General features: G+C 40.9%; 4 protein-coding genes across 4 annotated transcripts; 2 read left to right on the top strand and 2 right to left on the bottom strand.

Moving 5' to 3' along the window:
• Positions 1-2,000: 2,000 nt before the first annotated feature.
• trmu (tRNA 5-methylaminomethyl-2-thiouridylate methyltransferase) lies at positions 2,001-6,395 on the bottom strand. Its single transcript, XM_037760951.1, has 11 exons — positions 6,172-6,395; positions 5,930-6,095; positions 4,748-4,854; positions 4,443-4,565; positions 4,171-4,343; positions 3,972-4,025; positions 3,750-3,816; positions 3,385-3,485; positions 3,013-3,157; positions 2,839-2,921; positions 2,001-2,755 (listed from the first exon to the last, which is right to left on the bottom strand). The coding sequence occupies exons 1-11, from the start codon at positions 6,251-6,253 to the stop codon at positions 2,603-2,605; spliced, it is 1,254 nt and encodes a 417-aa protein (XP_037616879.1). The 5' UTR covers positions 6,254-6,395; the 3' UTR covers positions 2,001-2,602.
• A 30-nt stretch (positions 6,396-6,425) lies between these two features.
• On the top strand, positions 6,426-9,512 carry srr (serine racemase). The gene is made up of 7 exons (XM_037760952.1): positions 6,426-6,504; positions 7,395-7,572; positions 7,660-7,841; positions 7,928-8,058; positions 8,496-8,644; positions 8,752-8,841; positions 9,014-9,512. The coding sequence occupies exons 2-7, from the start codon at positions 7,395-7,397 to the stop codon at positions 9,256-9,258; spliced, it is 975 nt and encodes a 324-aa protein (XP_037616880.1). The 5' UTR covers positions 6,426-6,504; the 3' UTR covers positions 9,259-9,512.
• A 714-nt stretch (positions 9,513-10,226) lies between these two features.
• tprkb (Tp53rk binding protein) lies at positions 10,227-12,475 on the bottom strand. The gene is made up of 6 exons (XM_037760953.1): positions 12,383-12,475; positions 12,335-12,346; positions 11,980-12,128; positions 11,717-11,839; positions 10,687-10,863; positions 10,227-10,380 (listed from the first exon to the last, which is right to left on the bottom strand). Exons 3-6 carry the CDS (start codon positions 12,118-12,120, stop codon positions 10,294-10,296), a joined length of 528 nt encoding a protein of 175 aa, XP_037616881.1. The 5' UTR covers positions 12,121-12,128; positions 12,335-12,346; positions 12,383-12,475; the 3' UTR covers positions 10,227-10,293.
• An 852-nt stretch (positions 12,476-13,327) lies between these two features.
• alg10 (ALG10 alpha-1,2-mannosyltransferase) lies at positions 13,328-16,611 on the top strand. Its single transcript, XM_037761048.1, has 3 exons — positions 13,328-13,694; positions 14,958-15,155; positions 15,236-16,611. Exons 1-3 carry the CDS (start codon positions 13,530-13,532, stop codon positions 16,295-16,297), a joined length of 1,425 nt encoding a protein of 474 aa, XP_037616976.1. The 5' UTR covers positions 13,328-13,529; the 3' UTR covers positions 16,298-16,611.
• The last annotated feature ends 1,433 nt before the right edge of the window (positions 16,612-18,044 follow it).

Raw genomic sequence — 18,044 nt, 5'->3', positions numbered from 1 at the left:
ATGGTCATGATACAGTAATAACTGTAGCATAGTGTGCTATCTCTCAGAAAATAAACATCTAATAGTGAAACATATTAGAGAAGTCTTTATTACGCTTCTAATATTTTCTTCATAATTTTGTTTTTGGAACTTTTATTTTCATTTTATTGTATTGCATGATGGTATCTCAGCAAAACGTGTTATATATTTATTTATTTATGACTGTTATTGGTGTTGTTTGAGCCTTTATGTTCTGTTTTAAAAGTTTTAAAAAGACGAACCGATAACAAACTTTTCAAACTTTAACAAAAAAAAAAGAAGTAATCTACCGTATTCTGTGAAAACAGACAATATGATGAGGTCTAATTTGTATAATTAGGCTGTGCCGTGACTGTCATTAGTATTCATAAGAATATACAGTATGCTGATTGTGCAAAACAATGCTGACTGGAGAACAACAGGTTCACCCTGCAGGTTAATCTTGTATACTAGCGCCCCCTGTGGATCAATAACAGGACAACCAATGCACAACTGCAACAACTACTATAAAACTATTACAACTACTATTCCTATTGTCTAAAACAGCCCAAAAAATATTGGTAAACATGAACGCCTCTCCCATATTCAAGAACTAGAGTGCTAAAACTCAGATTAGTGATGTCATAGGGTATAAAGTGTGGAGCTGCTCCATAGACAATGAGATGGGAGAGAAGTTATAGATGACACTGAGATGACCCAGAGGAATGTTCTGAGTATAAGGGACTGACAACACTACAATAGAATAAAGCTTATTTGGGTCCAATAAATCTTCTCTATTCATTGTCTATGGAGCAGTTCCAGACTTTATACCCGATGACATCACAAGTTTGAGACTTCTCTGGTTTCTGGCTTTGAGAGAGAGGAAATCATGTTCACAAATATTGATTGAACTTTCCTCGGCCATGGAAACACCATACTGGAATTCTTACTTTAGGTGGTGTTCCTCTTTAAGTGTGCATAAGTATGTAATGACTCTGGAGGGAATATTTAGGTATACAGGCCAATAAACAAATGATCACACTTATTAGGTTTATTCACTCATTGGTAAAATGTTCAAGTATTTACAGTTTGTAGTTGAGGAAGAACATGATGTTCCACAACGTACAACAACGCCGTTTGAAGAGAAAAGGCACTTAAACATGGTCTTATACATATTTCAATAATTTGTTGTTTAAAAAATTGGATATGCATGACAGTACAAAGCAGCTGAGTTTCATACAGTTTCATTGTATTTTTAATTATTTAGAACAATTGAATCAACCGTCTCAAAATGTGACGTTTAAAAGAGCTTAAACAACTAATAACACTGTATTTTTTTGCATCATATTCGGTTGTTTCTATTTTATTACTTAAGTATTAACTTGATTTATCAATTAAACAAAAAGAAAACGCTTTCCAATGATTCAAAGAACCAAGTAGAGTCATAGATTAACATTGATCCCCAATGTACAGTGCTGTAGGTTTGCAGGTGGAGGTCAGGGGGAACATGAGTCAATCAGACAAAAGGGAAAGGACAGGAGGGAAACTCATGAACAACATGAGCAGCCTTACAGGATACAGGAAAAGCTACAGTAAATGAGTCACATTATTACACTGAATAAACAAGAGAGTCACTTTCATTCACAGATAAGAGGGACAAAATATTGTGTCCACCATCTCTGGACCCACAAGAAACCCTCTGCTAGCTTAGAGTCAAATCCCACCAGAACCTCCTAAACCTCCATTTCCCCGGGTCACTCACAGGTTTCCTACTATTACAATAAAGAAAACAACACTTAAAGGGCTCAGACTACCAGCGACGGCCTTTCTTCACAGACCACAGGTCATGATATTGGGTACTGTATGAAGACATAACCCTCCAAAGAAAAGTTTGTGGATTGTTTTCCATCTTCTGAAACATTTTAGAGTCGACTACTTTTTTAAAAAGTGAGTTTGATTTTGGTTTCTGATACGACTACTCTGATTCCAAAGGTTAACCACAATACCGGCAAATGAAAATACACCCAACACTTCTTCAATACCAGGTCAAGTATTGGCGGCATGTAGCGGCGAGGTTGCAGATTGCGACCAACTGAAACTTCCGCCGTGTGCCAGGTATTATGCAAATGTGTTACATGGTGACATCACCACGTTATGGAAGAAAAGGCGGGACTTCAAGCGAGGCGTTTCAGGCAGTTCAGGAGCAGAGTACCTTCTTGACATTGGGCTTTGCAGACCTTTTACATGCACAAAAAACTATATAACACACTGAAGGAAAGGGAAAAGGCCCAAAACCATAATAGGTCCTCATTAAAAATATATATATATATATGTATATATATATATATTACATCTAGTCTCCAAAACACCCTTTGGCTTGGATGCAGATGGTTAATCTGAGCAGCAAGCAGGTAACCTCTTAGTGTCAAAAAACAGTACTGAAATCAACCCTTTTATCCTTGTTTTATCAATATTACTGTTGATGTGTCGAAGCTGGGCATTTAACAACAATCACCTGTGAGACAGCTTATCTTCATGAACAGTGTGCTCTACCTAATGTACCGGACAGAGCTCATTTCCACCGTATCTGGGCTGCGAGCTCATCTCAGCTGGCTGGTTCAGGGCTCTTCTGGTCCTCCTTCTGCTGCGTGGCTGCTTCCCACCGTTCTCTGCCCTGCTGGAGTGTGTATTCGCTGGGCCCCAGTTGCATGATCTTCCCACTGCCCAGACACTCATCTCCTTTGTACAGCACAGCAAACTGTGGGGAGGAATGGAAAGAAGGAGTAAGTAACAGCATAGGCCCAACACTGTATTATGTAACACAGGTGTGTTAGCTGTTACCTGTCCAGGCGTCAGAGCTCTGACTGGCTGGGAGAGTGAGATCCACACAGAGCCGTTCATGTTCAGTGTCACCGTACAGGGAACTGGAAAGCACACAAGAAATGGTATTTTCTTTTGTTCAGTAAATAACTTCTCATTCATCATTGTACAGGCTACTGATGACACAAAACTCACTGAGCGGCATCTGGTGGTTGAAGCGGAAATGACACTCCATCATCTGGATCTTGACTAGTTCAGGAGGCGGGTCGACTGTTAACCAGTGGAAGCGGTCCGTCCGCATTGTGTCCCGGAAAAGAGCCGAGTGATTGGTAGTCGGAGCCTGATCCGGGAGGAATTTAGGGAATAAAGCGTCAGCAAAAATGTGTGCTCCTTGTGCTGGCTCCTTGGGAGATTTATGGATATGAAACATTTTATATTTCATGTCGTTTCATTAATGCAGCATTAAATAGTGCTTGGACAGCATACAGTGGCTCAGGCAAATGTGTTTGAGAAAGTTTTTTTTAACATAGTGTACTATATGATTCGAGAGGAGACAGACTTTCTCACCACAAACACATCTCCAGTAGCGATGTCTTTATCCACCACAAACCAGGGGTGTTTCTGTCCTCCAATTCTCGCCCTCTGACCCAGAGTCAAGGTGAACCAGCCTGGATGGACAGAGACACACAGGATAATGACGAGAGATGGGAAAGGAAGAACACTATGAGTCATTTTAGGCGTCATTTGTTATGAACGCAAACTTACACGTGAGGGTATGTGAAGCAGAAAACAGGGATTTTTGTTTTAATTGACATATAACATATTGGGAGCCATTGCATTATGTTTCTATGATAATGATATAGTGACACACCAGTTCTTCATTTTGTCAGAGAAATTCATAATTTGAGAACCTCAAACCACCACAAACATACCTTTGTGTGTTCCCTTGACAGCCCCGTCCTCAATGGAGACAAGGTTCCCTGGTTTAGGCTCCAGATACTGGAAACAATAACAAAAAAAACTTGTACAGTTTTACATGTATCTTTTAATAAATAATTGCTTTTGAGCTTTTCAGAAACAAAAGAGGAAAAATAAAGAAAACAAAGCAAATTTGCCAAATTGTAAAGCGGGAACAAATACTTGTTAATTCTTACCTCCAAAATAAAGTTTTCAAAGTTTCTCTCTCCAATGAAGCAGATGCCCATACTCTGGAAAAACAAAGTTTACTGTGAGCATATTACGTGAATACATATCCCTATTTATGCAGATGTAATCTAAACATGAATTAAATGTCTGTCTATTTATGTATTTGTGTGTGTGTGTGTGTGTGTGTGTGTGTATATGTTTGGATACCTCTTTCTTCTTCAACACATGGTGAAACCCGGCCTCAGCAGCAATCTTTTTCACAAAGTCTTTGGTGAGTCCCGCCAGTGGGAACATGGTTTGTCTCAAGGCATCCTGGGAGATCTGACTGAGGAAGAAGGTTTGGTCTTTGAAGAGATCTGCTCCTTGGTACAACCTCACCGCTGGGCAGAGGGAAGAGGGGAGAACACTGTTTAGAGGGTCTGATTTTTAAGCTATAGTAATGTGGAAAAATTAAATTTCACTGCCTGTCAAACTCTTACGATTTCTAATCTCAAATCGATCTCTGAAGAGAGAGGACGACGGCGCCACGTGCGTCTGTTGGAACACCTCTTCGTCTTCCTGCGACGTCCTGGCGTAGTGGCCCGTTGCCATGGCATCAGCACCTGAGTCAACAACGGCACAGCGCAGATTGAACGCTATTGTGTTTGATATCGAAATCTGTTTAATTCAATCCTCATATCTGCAACTACCACCCACTGCTTTCCAGTCCAAATGAATAAACAAGTTAAACAGATGTTAAGCTGCTCAGAATGAGTTTATATCAGTGTATGAACACATTACATACCCAGAGTGTTGATAGCGTACTTGTGGAAATGGTTGAATTTGATGTGCTTGTTGCATAGTATATCTGGGTTGGGTGTCCTCCCCTTCTCATAATCCTTCAATAGTTTACTGAAAGTGGCAAAAAGACAGATGACACATTAAAGCTGGAGTAGGCAGATATGAGCAAATATGATTAAAAAACTTTATTTTTATTAAACGGTCACTATATCCTGACAGTAGTGCATGAGATCTGAAAAAAAAATCATGTGCCTCTGTGTCCTCACATTTTTTTGTGAGATATAAGCATTACAGTAACATATAAAAAGGGACTGTTTGTAACTTCTTACACGTATAAATAAATCTGGGTCGGTGTCCCATGCGCGCTCGCGTGTGGCTACACTGTTCAGACTCAGACTCCAACACAAACTACACGGAAGCACCAAAACCGCAAAGTTCTATCTAGTGAAGCCCGTCTTGCAAAACAGTGTTGGCCGCTGTCGGAGGACACGGGGGAGACCAAAGCTTTGGTCTCCAGGGCCGGAGTCTCTGCTGTACTCTGCTCCTCTGCCTGCTTGCCCTCAGTCACACACCGCGCTCGTTCTCGCTCCACCTCACGTGCATGCACGCACACTACACACTGCAGAAGAGTTAGTTTAGCTCTGAGAATATCTAGTGAATGTACAGTGGACGTTTGTGCAGAAATAACTGCTGCAGCTCCTCCAGACCAACAGAGGTTTTCCGTGTCTTGTGAAGTGACGGGGCTCCACAGATAGAAACGTTATCGTCTCCGACCAAAACTCCGGTGTCTCCCCTGTTCCCTCCGGCCGCGGTCGGGAGGCTGAAGCAGGAAAAGCCAACACTAGAGTCAGCAGTGATTCATGGAGAGACCTTCGTCTGGTCAGCTAACATTACTGCCAAGCAGCTGAAATATAGAGTGATATTGTGGTTTTAGCTGACGTGTGTTGCCTCACTGTTTTGAGCGATGCTCGTTCATGTCTATTTAGAGCGAGCAAGCGCAAACCTGACGCTGACTTTCGTTAACTTAACGGCCACAGGTGTCGCTGTTAAGCATTTCTGATTCTTACAAACAGTCCCTTTAAGATTATTTTTTTTATTTTTGCCCAATGATGCCAGAAATATTCTGCCTACTGCAGCTTTAAAGTGTTATACAATTAAAACAGTTCTGCATGGCCACCAGAAGTACCTGAAGACCTCATGCCAGTACTCTTTGACATAAGACACCTGGTGGAAGGGGATGTCCAGAGTCTGACACACTCTGTAGGCGTCCTCACAGTCTGTCTCTGCAGTGCACACTCCTCTCTCATCCAGAGGGTCCCAGTTCTTCATAAACACTCCTGTCACACTGTAGCCTTCAGAGGACAGAGAGGAGCTTCAGCATTCAGTGTTTCTGTGTTATTAGTGTCACAATAACAGGTTTAAACTCACCTCTTCTCTTCAGTAACAACGCAGCCACAGAGCTGTCAACACCTCCGGACATGGCGCACACCACGTGTCTAATTAAACCCATGTTTTCAAACTATAATTCTCTCTTTTAATACTTTCTTTCTTAGGTAACTAAGAAAAGTCCCCATTGCCACTTATGAAGGGTAGCCATCTTGCGGTGCGTTTAATAATAACGTCCGACTAGGAACAAGTTCCAAACGGGAACTATTGTTTAAGCTGGAGGGAGGGGACAGCAAAAAATGTAACACGCTCAACATCACGTGGGCTGTCACAGTTTATAGTAGCCTAAGGGGGAAAAATCAAGACAAGTATAAGGTCAGTGGGAAATAAGTTTAAAACATGAAACACATTGTTTTTGGTTTACTTAATGACTTTTGTAAATGTAAAAAGTAGGTTTTGTAATTTTGCATTAGCTTTTCTTAATAAATCTCATGTCACATGTCCAGTCATGTGTTAATGTTATAGCAGCTAAAAGTAGCTTATTTTATAAATATTCACAATATAATTGGTGTATTGTACAGAAGATGAATGGGAGTTATTATTATTATTATTAGTTGGGGTTGGGATAGTGTTAAGGGCAGATGTGAAATTCTATAAATAATAATAAAACTGCCATAGTATGGAGGAATGAACCAAAAATAAATGACTCAATAAATAAATAAATATGCCATTAAATTAACCAAAAAATAATTAAAATAGATGTTTGTATTATTTCCCCTATCTAGCTACTCTTTTATTTAATTTCCCCTTTTATTTATTTATTTGTATTAATTTTTAAATTCATGCATTTGTTTTTTTATTTATTTTTTATATATATATATATTCATTCTTAAATTGTATGTATTTATGTAGTAATAGTAATTTAAAACAAATGATTCTACTTATTATTTATTGTAATATAGAGCATTTATTTATGAAATGCGTATGTTTCATAAGCCAAAAATGGTGGCTCCATAATGCAGATCTATACCTTTTCTTTTTTTTTTTTATTCTTTTGTTCCTTTTTTTCCAAACATAAAAAAAACATACCAGTGCAATGATACAAAAAAAATTATATCTTACATTTAACATTTAATATGTACATACATAAATACACACATACACATCGCCTCCCACTCCCATAGAGAGACAGGTCCAGCCTTCTTCCCACCCCTAGAGGTAAGTGCAGATCTATTCCTGATAGTAAATGTGTGTTTCTATGACAGATGGGTGAGATGTCTGCAGACGCTGTCACCCTGGATCTGCTGAGAGAAGCCAGAGAGACGGTGAGAGGCAGCCCCCTGGGTGTCATCAACACTCCCATGATCCCCTGGTGCCAGACGACCCTGCCTCTCGACGTCCGCTGCAACATCCACATCAAACTGGAGAACATGCAGAGAACCGGTTGGACGAAAAAAAACAACACTTTGATTCATCTCGCGAAACCACGTCTCAGCTCATTATTTAAGAATTGTCTTTTTTAATTGACAGGGTCGTTCAAGATCAGAGGGGTGGCCAATCAGTTTGCCAGGAGACAAAAGGGGGGTCATTTTGTCACTATGTCTGCTGGGAACTATGGGAAGTCTTTTGCGTATGCCTCAAAACACTACGGGTCAAAGGGCAAGGTGGTGATGCCGGAAACAGCCCCCATGTCCAGATCCATCCTCATACAGGTTAGACGTGTGACATTATGTCGGTTCATGCTGTGATTTGCTGTTATTGTCTGCTCGGTAATGCAAGCGTCATTCTCGTTCCTCAGAGTTTCGGGGTGGAGGTGGAGCGAGTTCCCACCTCCTGTCTGATGAATGTGGTGAACCGCTGTGTTCAGGAGGACAACATGACCTTCCTGCACTCCTATGACGACCTGGATCTAATAGCAGGACATGCGAGGTGCGCTCGAGGGCTGACGGTGGATTATTCAAACTTCCATCTATTAGTCTAACAGTGGTTCTCAACCTTTTTCATGTCAAGGACCCCTAAATTGATATACATTACATGCATGTCTTTATGCACTTTTTCATATTTTTTATATACTAATTTTCTTATTTTAGTACTTATAGTTCTTTACATATATTTAGTTTATATTGTAGCATTATGTACATAATTTACATGTCACATACTCCTTTATTTCTTACATCTTTTATGTTTATACAACAGCAACTGTAACGCCCCAGTTTCCACTCAGGGATCAATAAAGTGCTCCTGATTCTGATTTCTGATTAGGTCACGGATCCCAATTTGATAATATTCCCTCAAGGACCACTGCGGGTCCCCGGGCCCTTGGTTGAGACCCCCTGTATTAGAACAAAGTCTAAACCTGTGTCCAGTCTAGGTATGGAGGTGCTGGAGGTGATGCCCGAGCCTGATGCGGTGGTGGTGTGCTGCGGCGGAGGGGGGCTGCTGGCCGGTGTAGCCGCTGCCATCAAACTGTCAGGCTGTGACAAGACCAGAATCTACGGTGTGGAGCCAGAGGGAGGTAAAACTAACACACAGGAGTAAAAGCATGTATAAGCTTCACATGCAGAACCACCACACATCCTAGCAGCTCACTGCTGAACTTGTTGTTTTTCTGTTTAAACGCAGCCTGCACCATGTACAGGAGTTTCATTGAGAAGAAGCCAGTGGGCATGGACACCAAGAGCATCGCCTCAGGACTTGCACCGCCTTTTGCAGGTATGATGCAAGTCGTTTCTTTCAATTTCTCTCTCCATTGCTTTAACTTAGACTCTTGGAAGTCTGCAACTGTAGTACAGAAACTTCCCATCTTAAGTCTTAAGTTAGAGGAAGACTAATAATTTTAGGGTGAAGAATTTTTTACTGTTGTTAACTTTTCTTCACATCCTAGGCACTCTGCCCTTTGAGGTGTGTCAGCGTTACGTGGAGGGGATCGTCCTGATGAACGACGAGGAGATCAAGGCGGCCGTGTCCACCCTCTACAGATCCGGGCTCGTGGTGGAAGCTTCGGGCTCCGCCGCGTTCGCCGCCGTCGTTAACGACAAGATACCCGACCTGGAGGGGAAGAACGTGGTGTGCATCCTCAGCGGAGGGAACATCGACAAAGACGAGCTCGCCAACTTCCCTGACGACTGACGAATGTACACCGCTATAATGTGACCTGTCTTACTGTAACAAGGACGTGGACATGAATCATGATGAAACGAGTTTACATATGAACTATAATGTGAATTTTAACACTAATTTTCTATAACAAAACTCTTGATAAGCTTTTTAATTACCTCAATCTCAAGTAGATCACTATACATTTAAAGTCAATGTAATTTTGTTTGTTCCAGTGTGTGGAGCTGCAGTCGGTTTTAATAAATACCTCAATCACATTTCATTGAGAGCATGTGAATTTTGTGTCCTCGGAAAACCTGAGAATGAGTAAAAGTAAACATCCAGATGCAAATGAAGTGATGCCATTGGTTAAAGAATTTTAGTGTTCCTACACTAAAGATAAAAAACAGGTAATTCAAGGTGATTCTAAAAGAACAAACTATAGCAAAGCTGCATCCAAATGTTTTAGACAACCGGTACATTTAATATTCTTAGGCTGACAGGGTTCCACTGAATCTTTCATGTCACTGTTGTGGATGTATTTTTTTTAATCCTCTTGAGATCTAGCTGATATTTGGCCCAGAGCATTTTAGATTCATTATTCACCAACTGCTGGAATGAAACCATCACTGTCCTCCTACTGACAAAGAACGCACCTTCAACTTTTAGACACAAAAATAACTGTCAGCAAAAAGGTTCAAAGGAACGACTGAGAAGCACGAAAAGTTGCTGGTGGAACTTGAGACGGTGCCAAATAAAGTGTTATGACTTCCCTAACTGCCTCTCAAACTTTATCAGTCTGACAACTATATCGAAAATGTAAAGAGAAAAGTCAAGTAAAGTCCATGAAAAGATATATGAAAAATAAGATATATTTATATATATATACTTTCTATTCAGCTGGGTTAACGATGATTCAAGTTTTTGTGGAGTACAGAAAAGATAATATTTGCATGTTTTGAGACTTAAAAATGTAGTGAATATGAATATGAATCCAAATATCATATGAAAAAAAGGAAACCATTTATTTTTATTTTCTTTTAACTCTTGTACATTTTCCTGTTGTAGCTACATGACGTCCTTGGTGGCCATCCTGCATACAACTGCGTCCAGCAGAGTCCCACACTTCTCCTCCTGAGGGGTGATTTTATACAGCTGGAACAAAGACAAAAAAGGGGTAAGATTAGAAGAAATGACACTGAAATCCATTTAGTAAGTACGGCCATAGGTGTCAGTTCTTTCAAAAAAGCAGAAATCACATTTTGGAAAGAAGCTGACAACGTTCTTCTAATCAATTCCAGCTGATGGTCACTCATTCAGATAATGAACTGTATATATATAATATACTGCATGTGTGTGCATGTCGTAGATTTGACTAAAATAGTTGTCTAGCAAATCACACACAGTCTAGTCCAGATTACATGGATTGAGTCCCATAAAATGAAAGCAGAGATGGAGAACCTTTTTGATTTTTGCATGGTCTGTCAGCGAGGAAATGTCTTCCGCTGGAACCTGCCGTCCGCTCACTCTGGCTGTGATATCTGACAGAACCTGGGACTCATCTTTGTTGTGAACCAAGACCACCAGGACAGACTCGTCGCCGTCAGAGCTCCCAAACCTTTTGAACGCCTCAGAAATCTGTATTAGGGAAGGGCACACAAATATGATTCATTTCTGTTTTGAGTTTATTAAAGGGGAACCGGTTATGCTCATTTTCAGGTGCATACTTGTATTTTGGGTTTCTACTTCACCATATTTACCTGCTTTAATCTTCAAAAAATGCTTTACTTTTCTCATACCGGCTGTGCTGCAGCACCTCGTTCTACCCTTTATCTGAAACGCTCTGTTTGAGCTCCTCCCCCTCTCGAAAAGCCCAGTCTGCTCCGATTGGTCAGCTGGCCCGCTCTGTTGTGATTGGTCAACCGAACCAAACTCTTCGGACTTCGCTCCAGCTCCGCTCTAACTAGCTTTGTTTGACACCGTGCCAAACTAGCCGCTAGGCAGGTATTATGCAAATGTGTTAGTTGGTGACATCACCACGTAACGGAAGAAAAAGCGGGACTTCAAGGGTGTCATTTCAGGCAGTTCAGCTGGCCCACTCTGTTGTGATTGGTCAACTGAACCAAACTCTTCAGACTCCACTACAGCTCTACTCTGACAAGCTTGACAAACTAGAACGCTTGGCGGGTATCGTGTGTTACTTGGTGACATCACCACGTTACGGAAGAAAAGGCGGGACTTCAAGTGAGGCGTTTCAAAATGCGCTAAAACAGAGTGTTTCAGACAGAGGGTAAATACAGGTATATTCAGGCTGACAGTATGAGGAAAATAAAGTATTTTTTTTACATTACAGCATGTAAACATGTTCTAGTAGAAACACAAAATACAAGTATGAACCTGAAAAAGAGCATGATATGGGACCTTTAAACAACACAAAAAAAAACATTTCAGATCAAGAAAGGGAAAATGATGTTAGATTTTGGTTACTCACATTATTAGTAGGTGACAGGTTGAAGATTATCTCTGAGTATAAACTTCTTGTCTTCATTTTGCCACTTTTCTGTAAACTGACAGCCTTGTTAGCAGCTACCAGCACATGGAAAGGACTCACCAGCTGTAAATGAACAAGAAAGAAGTGATAAATGAAGTGCCACAGTTTCCCTGACACCTTTTACGTCCCATCTCCCATAAAAGATAGTTATGTGAGGAAAGTAATGCTGATAAATACACATTAAAACAATAAGAAAGGCTCACCATCGTCGGGTTGATCAGGGCTCCGTTTATTTTACCCTCCACAGCACACTGTCTCAACTCTGACGCATTCTTCACCTCCTTGAAGAGCATTTGAGTCACTCTGTGGTCAGGAAAAAGCTCCAGTTCATGTGTTAAATGCATGTTTCACGTCAACGTGTGTACACGGAGGGGGAACAATAACACAGTGACACCGCTCGGGAGGGGAACTTCCTGTTTAGGGAAAACAGTTCCACACAAGCAAGAAAACTATATTTTAAAGCATTTAAATGTATCATATATAATAATGGTGATTACTATTACTACTATTATTACTATAAAGGTGATGCTAAACCATTTAGCACAACTAGGAACTAATATCTATAGAAGAGTTTCCGTTCCGGACCGACCAACTGTCAAAAATTACGATTTACCGCGCTTTACGTCATCACGTCAACGTGTGTACAAGAGGGGGAATCATAACACGGTGACGCCGCTCGGGACGGAAGTTCCTGTTTAGATGAACACAGTTCCACAAAAGCAAGAAAAATATATATTAAAGCATTTAAAGTGTGTCATATATAATTATGGTGATTACTATTACTACTAGGAAGAAAGAAAAAAAAAATGAAAAAAAGTTTATATATATATATATTTTTTTCCTTTTTATATATATACAAAAAGGAAATAATATATATAATATATAATAATATATATATATATATATATATATATATATATATATATATATATATTGGGTTTTTTTTCTTCATTTTTTTTCTTTCTTTCTTCCTTTTCCTCATAACAAAATAAAATAAAATAAAATATGAATAAAACAAAATGGAGAGAAAAATAAATTAAAGAAAGAAAAAAAGAAAGAAAGAAAAAGAAAAAAAGAAAAAGAAATAAACAAATAAAGAAAGAAAGAAAACTTTATGATCCATGATCCATGATTATGGTGATTACTATTACTACTATTATTACTATAGAGGTGATGCTAAACCATTATATATATATATATATATATATATATATATATATATATATTTTTTTTTTTATTATTATTTTTTTCTTCATTTTTTTTCTTTCTTTCTTTCTTCCTTTTCCTCATAACAAAATAAAATAAAATGAAATATGAATAAAATAAAATGGTGAGAAAAATAAATTAAAGAAAGAAAAAAAAAAATAAACAAAAATAAATAAATAAAAATAAATAAACAAATAAAGAAAGAAAGAAAGAAAGAAAGAAAACTTTATGATCCATGATTCATGATTATGGTGATTACTATTACTACTATTATTACTATAGAGGTGATGCTAAACCATTTAGCACAGCTCGGAACTAATATCTATAGAAGAGTTTCCGTTCCGGGCATGTTTCAGAAGCGCACCGCCAGCTGTCAAATATAAAAACCGTTTCACAACACAGTTCAGTGTAACCAGTGTTTCCTCCAGACTGAGGTCGTGTAGTGGGGTTTCAACACGCTCATCTCGTAGTTGTGCGGTACAGTCAGACGTTGTTACAGCTCTCTTTAGACTGTATTCCGTGTTTTCGTGGTATTTGGTCGTTAAACATGGAGAGGTTTGAAGGCTACATGTTCACTGCGCTCTGCAGCACCAACTTCCTGATCTCCTGCCTGCTGTTCTCCAGAGTCACCAGGGAGCAGAGGGAGCCCTACATGGACGAGATGTTCCACGTCCCACAGGCTCAGAAGTACTGCCACGGCAAGTTCAACGAGGTAAAGAGGCAGCCTGGGCTGTTGTTGTTGTAGTTTAGAGGGATTAAGGTTAGCTAGCAGAGGAGCTATTGTCTTTTTAAAATGCTGTTGCAGCTTGTGGAGCTTTTAATCTCCATGTTGGACATATATAAAGACATTAGTGGAGGTTTATGTGCCTTAAGGTACTTTAGTTCCTAGTATGGGGCAAGCTCCAAAAAGAAATGCTGGATCCTACATTTCCCATGATGCACCTCGATGGTGTCTTTCCTTGGTTTAGACCAGGGGTCACCAGGGGTCACCAGGGGTCAGCAACCTTTACTATCAAAAGAGACATTTTAGGTAATAAAAAAAAATCTGTCTGGAGCCACAAAACATTTGATCATTGTGATGAAGGTAACAAAGTTTATAGTCTAAGTATATAGTATATAAGTCTAATGCTGTGAGGGCCAAAGAGACAATATACTACGGAGTATTAGGGCCACATTGAGGGAAAAAACATCTGAGATTTCCAGAATAAAGTCATAATATTACGAGAAAAAAGTCGTAATATTACGAGAATAAAGTCATAACTTTACGAGAGAAAAGGTCATATCACGTAAAATTACTATTTTATAATATGACTTTTTTTCTCGTAAACTTCTGACTTTGTTTTCGTAATATTACGACTTTTTTTCTCGAAATCTCAGATTTATTTTTTTTCGTCAATGTGGCCCTAATACTCCGTCGTGCCGTCGTGCCATAGACCTACAACAATGATAAATAAAAATGAAAATGTAAACAAAAAACAGTTCATTTCCACTAATATTTGATAGTGAGAGAGACGTGACATGCAACTAAGCTGAGAAAACTCTGATGAAATCACTATGACATCACTAGGTTAATTTCTTAAGACTTTGGAAAGATCCTCTAGAGCCACAGAAGACATGATTGCATCTGTTTTCACAAGCAGAGGGACACTAACCAAGACAAATTAACATATCTTAAAGGGACAGTGTGTAGGATTTGGTGGCATCTAGTGGTGTGGTACAGATTGCAACCAACTGAGTACCCCTTCACTCCCACTCACTCCCTTTCCAAGACTGCGGTAACGTGAGACGCCGTGTGCAAAACCGTCATTTGCCTCGCTGAGACGCCATCCTTACCATAATAACACTACTTTAGGAGCAATGAAGTCAGACGGCGGCTGGCAGTACCAGCTACCTGCTAACAGATCCCCTGAAATACTCCACACTGCCCCTCTAATTGGTGGAATGCCCCTTTAACACAGTTTTGTTCCTTCTCCAGTGGGACCCGATGATCACCACTCTCCCAGGCCTTTATCTCGTCTCTGTGGGCGTCATCAAACCCGTGGTGTGGCTCGCTGACCTGACGGGCCAGGTGGTGTGTTCCACGGCGATGCTGCGCTTCATCAACCTGCTGTTCAACTGCGGCAACCTCTACCTGCTCTACCTGCTCATCTGCAAGCTGCACCTCAGGGAGAAGGTATTTCCAGATGATGAAGATAATCATTCGTAAGTCTTGTTGTTTTCTTGTTTTCTGACATCACGTTTCCTCTCTTCCAGACGCGAACGACCTCACGGCGTGTCCTCTCAGCGCTGTCTCTATCCACCTTCCCCGTGCTGTACTTCTTCAACTTCCTCTACTACACCGACGCCGGATCTACTTTCTTCACCCTCTTCACCTACCTCATGACGCTCTACGGCTGCCACAAAGCCTCGGCGCTCCTCGGCGTCTGCTCCGTGCTCTTTCGTCAGACCAACATCATCTGGGTGGCCTTCTGCGCGGGCACTTTGGTGGCCGCCAAGATGGATGAGGTCTGGAGGACGGAGCACACGAAGAAGAGGGATGATAAGTCCCCGCCGTCCCAGGTACCGCTGTCGCTCAGCGGCGCTAAGAAAGTGCTGCTTTTCACGCTGGAGTTCCTCACCTCACCCAGTCACATGAAGGCGGTGCTGCTGGTGGCCTGGCCTTACGCGGTGGTCGGCGTGGGCTTCCTGTTGTTCGTGCTGCTGAATGACGGGATCGTGGTGGGCGACAGGACGAACCACGAAGCCTGCCTCAACTTCCCCCAGCTCTTCTACTTCTTCTCCTTCGCCCTCTTCTTCTCCCTCCCCGTCTCGCTGTGCTACTACCGCGCTCTCCGCTTCCTCCAGTCTCTGAAAAAGCAGCCTCTGTTTTACCTCTCCGTCACGTGCGTCGCCTTGCTCCTGGTGTGGAAGTTCACCGCCGTCCACAAGTACCTCCTGGCGGACAACCGCCACTTCCCCTTCTACGTGTGGAAAAGGCTGTTCCAGAGGCACGAGCTGGTGCGCTTCTTCATCGTCCCCGTTTACGTGTTCGCAGGGTGGAATTTTCTGGACTCCTTCAAGTCGCGCTCGCTCTTCTGGAGTTTGGCGTTCCTGGCGTGCCTTCTGGCTGCGACGGTGCCCCAGAAGCTGCTGGAGTTCAGGTACTTCATCGTTCCCTACCTGATGTACCGCCTGCACATGCCTCTCCCCTCTCTGCCCAGACTCATCGCGGAGTTCGTCCTGTACACGGTGGTCAACATCGCCACAATTTACATCTTCATCAGTAAGACCTTCCACTGGCCGGACAGCACGGCCACACAGAGGTTCATGTGGTGAACTAAAGAGGAGTGATGTCAGGAGGTCCTGCATCTCAAACAGAGAACCACAGTACATGTGACATTTCAGAGATCAAAGAAAAGCTTCTGTTACGTCTCATTTACATACATGAGTATGACCAAATGGTGTTCGGGTTTGTGTATAGGGATCGCCAGCTTACACTGAGAATCAACATTGCTAGTAATCATAGACTGTAAATAAAGACGGACGACTCGTCACCACTTCCTCCCGCTGTACAAAAGTGAAGCCAAAATATCCTGGATACAGGAGCAGGCATCTTGAGATTTTGACGTCATTTGGAGCCAGAGTCTGCGCAGTAGTGATCGGGGGGTGCGGCAGCGGTATCGAGGACACCCAACCAAACCAATCACTAGCCGAGCGCGGCCGCAGCTTGTCAGCGAGAGAGACTCACAGCTGCCAATCATGACGTCTCACCCCCTTTTTATAGCATCAAATAACTAATCAAAACCAAACTTATCAGAAAAATTAACACTTGAACATACATTAGCATGATAAGAACTACCTAAAATTGATTTGACTTTGACTTTTTAGTTTGGCTCATGTCCCATCCGCTAACATGGAGGGGGTGGATTTATGAGCTATACTGCAACCAGCCACCAGGGGGCAATCAAGATGTTTTGGCTTCACTTTTGGGGAGCTGTCACGTCGTCCATCTTTATATACAGTCTAGTTTTAAGGTGACAAGTGGTGGTGAAAATCAAAACATTTCATTGTGAGGTTTTTAAGGGGACATGACATTTACTGTGAATCAGTTCACGATTACATGAAAACGACAAGAAAGAGTATTAATTTAGTTTTTGGCTTTGACAATGACAATACAGTGGTGGTATCGGTGTTTGTAAAATCCGGTCTGAATTGTCTGTTTTGATGCGAATTCACTGTATATAAAACTTGTTTCTACTGTACCTACAAGTTTTGGTTGAACTGTTGACCCTTCTCTTTTAATAATTTCCACATTTTCTGCAGGTTTCTGGGAGTTGGCGAGGCTTGGGTGTAGTTTTTTCTTATGGCTATTAACTGTTTTGTACTTTAAATGTAAATACTTTATGCAGTTCTATGAATCGATCTTTGGTGAAATAACTGTTATTAAGAGCTGTAAATATGATTAAAGAGACCAAAAACGACAGCCATATTGTAAAGTTGAGAATTTTTATTGTACGGGATGTTTTTTGTAACGGAGTGACACCGATGGACGCATTTGACCTTTGACCAACTTTATAATTACGGACAAAATACACATGTTTCCAAATTTTTTTACCTGATTTTTACTTTGACGAAGCCATAAAGATCCACTGGAAGTGATTTAGATTTAGATGTTTCTGTTTGACATTAAGTTTATTGCTTTTGTAGTTTAATTGTTAATTATCTGTATCCCCTTTTCTGTCCGTCTATGATTCATTGTGCCTGGTTATGCTTATTTCACTGTTACTTTTCTATGTAGATACACAAGATTTAATCATGAAGTTGATCTGTCCATTCCGCTGTATCCTGCCCCCACGCTGACGATGCAATTGTGTGTTTACCTTTGAATAAAATTGCGCAAATATGGAGTCTCAAGTCCAGTTCATTTAGAGAGCGCTTTTGGCAAATATATGTACGGAAAAAAATCTATCTAATCTAACACAAAGAGCAAAAAAATAGATAAAAAAGGAAAATAAAATGCTTTAAAACAAATGCATCACAAACTTTAACGTGGTAGCTCAACAGATCAGCCACTAGGGGGAGT

The sequence above is a fragment of the Sebastes umbrosus genome, chromosome 23 (assembly GCF_015220745.1).
Source record: "Sebastes umbrosus isolate fSebUmb1 chromosome 23, fSebUmb1.pri, whole genome shotgun sequence".
In the NCBI taxonomy this organism is placed as follows: Eukaryota; Metazoa; Chordata; class Actinopteri; order Perciformes; family Sebastidae; genus Sebastes; species Sebastes umbrosus.
Note: the sequence above shows the minus strand (reverse complement) of the source record. Positions and strands in the feature narration are given on the sequence as shown.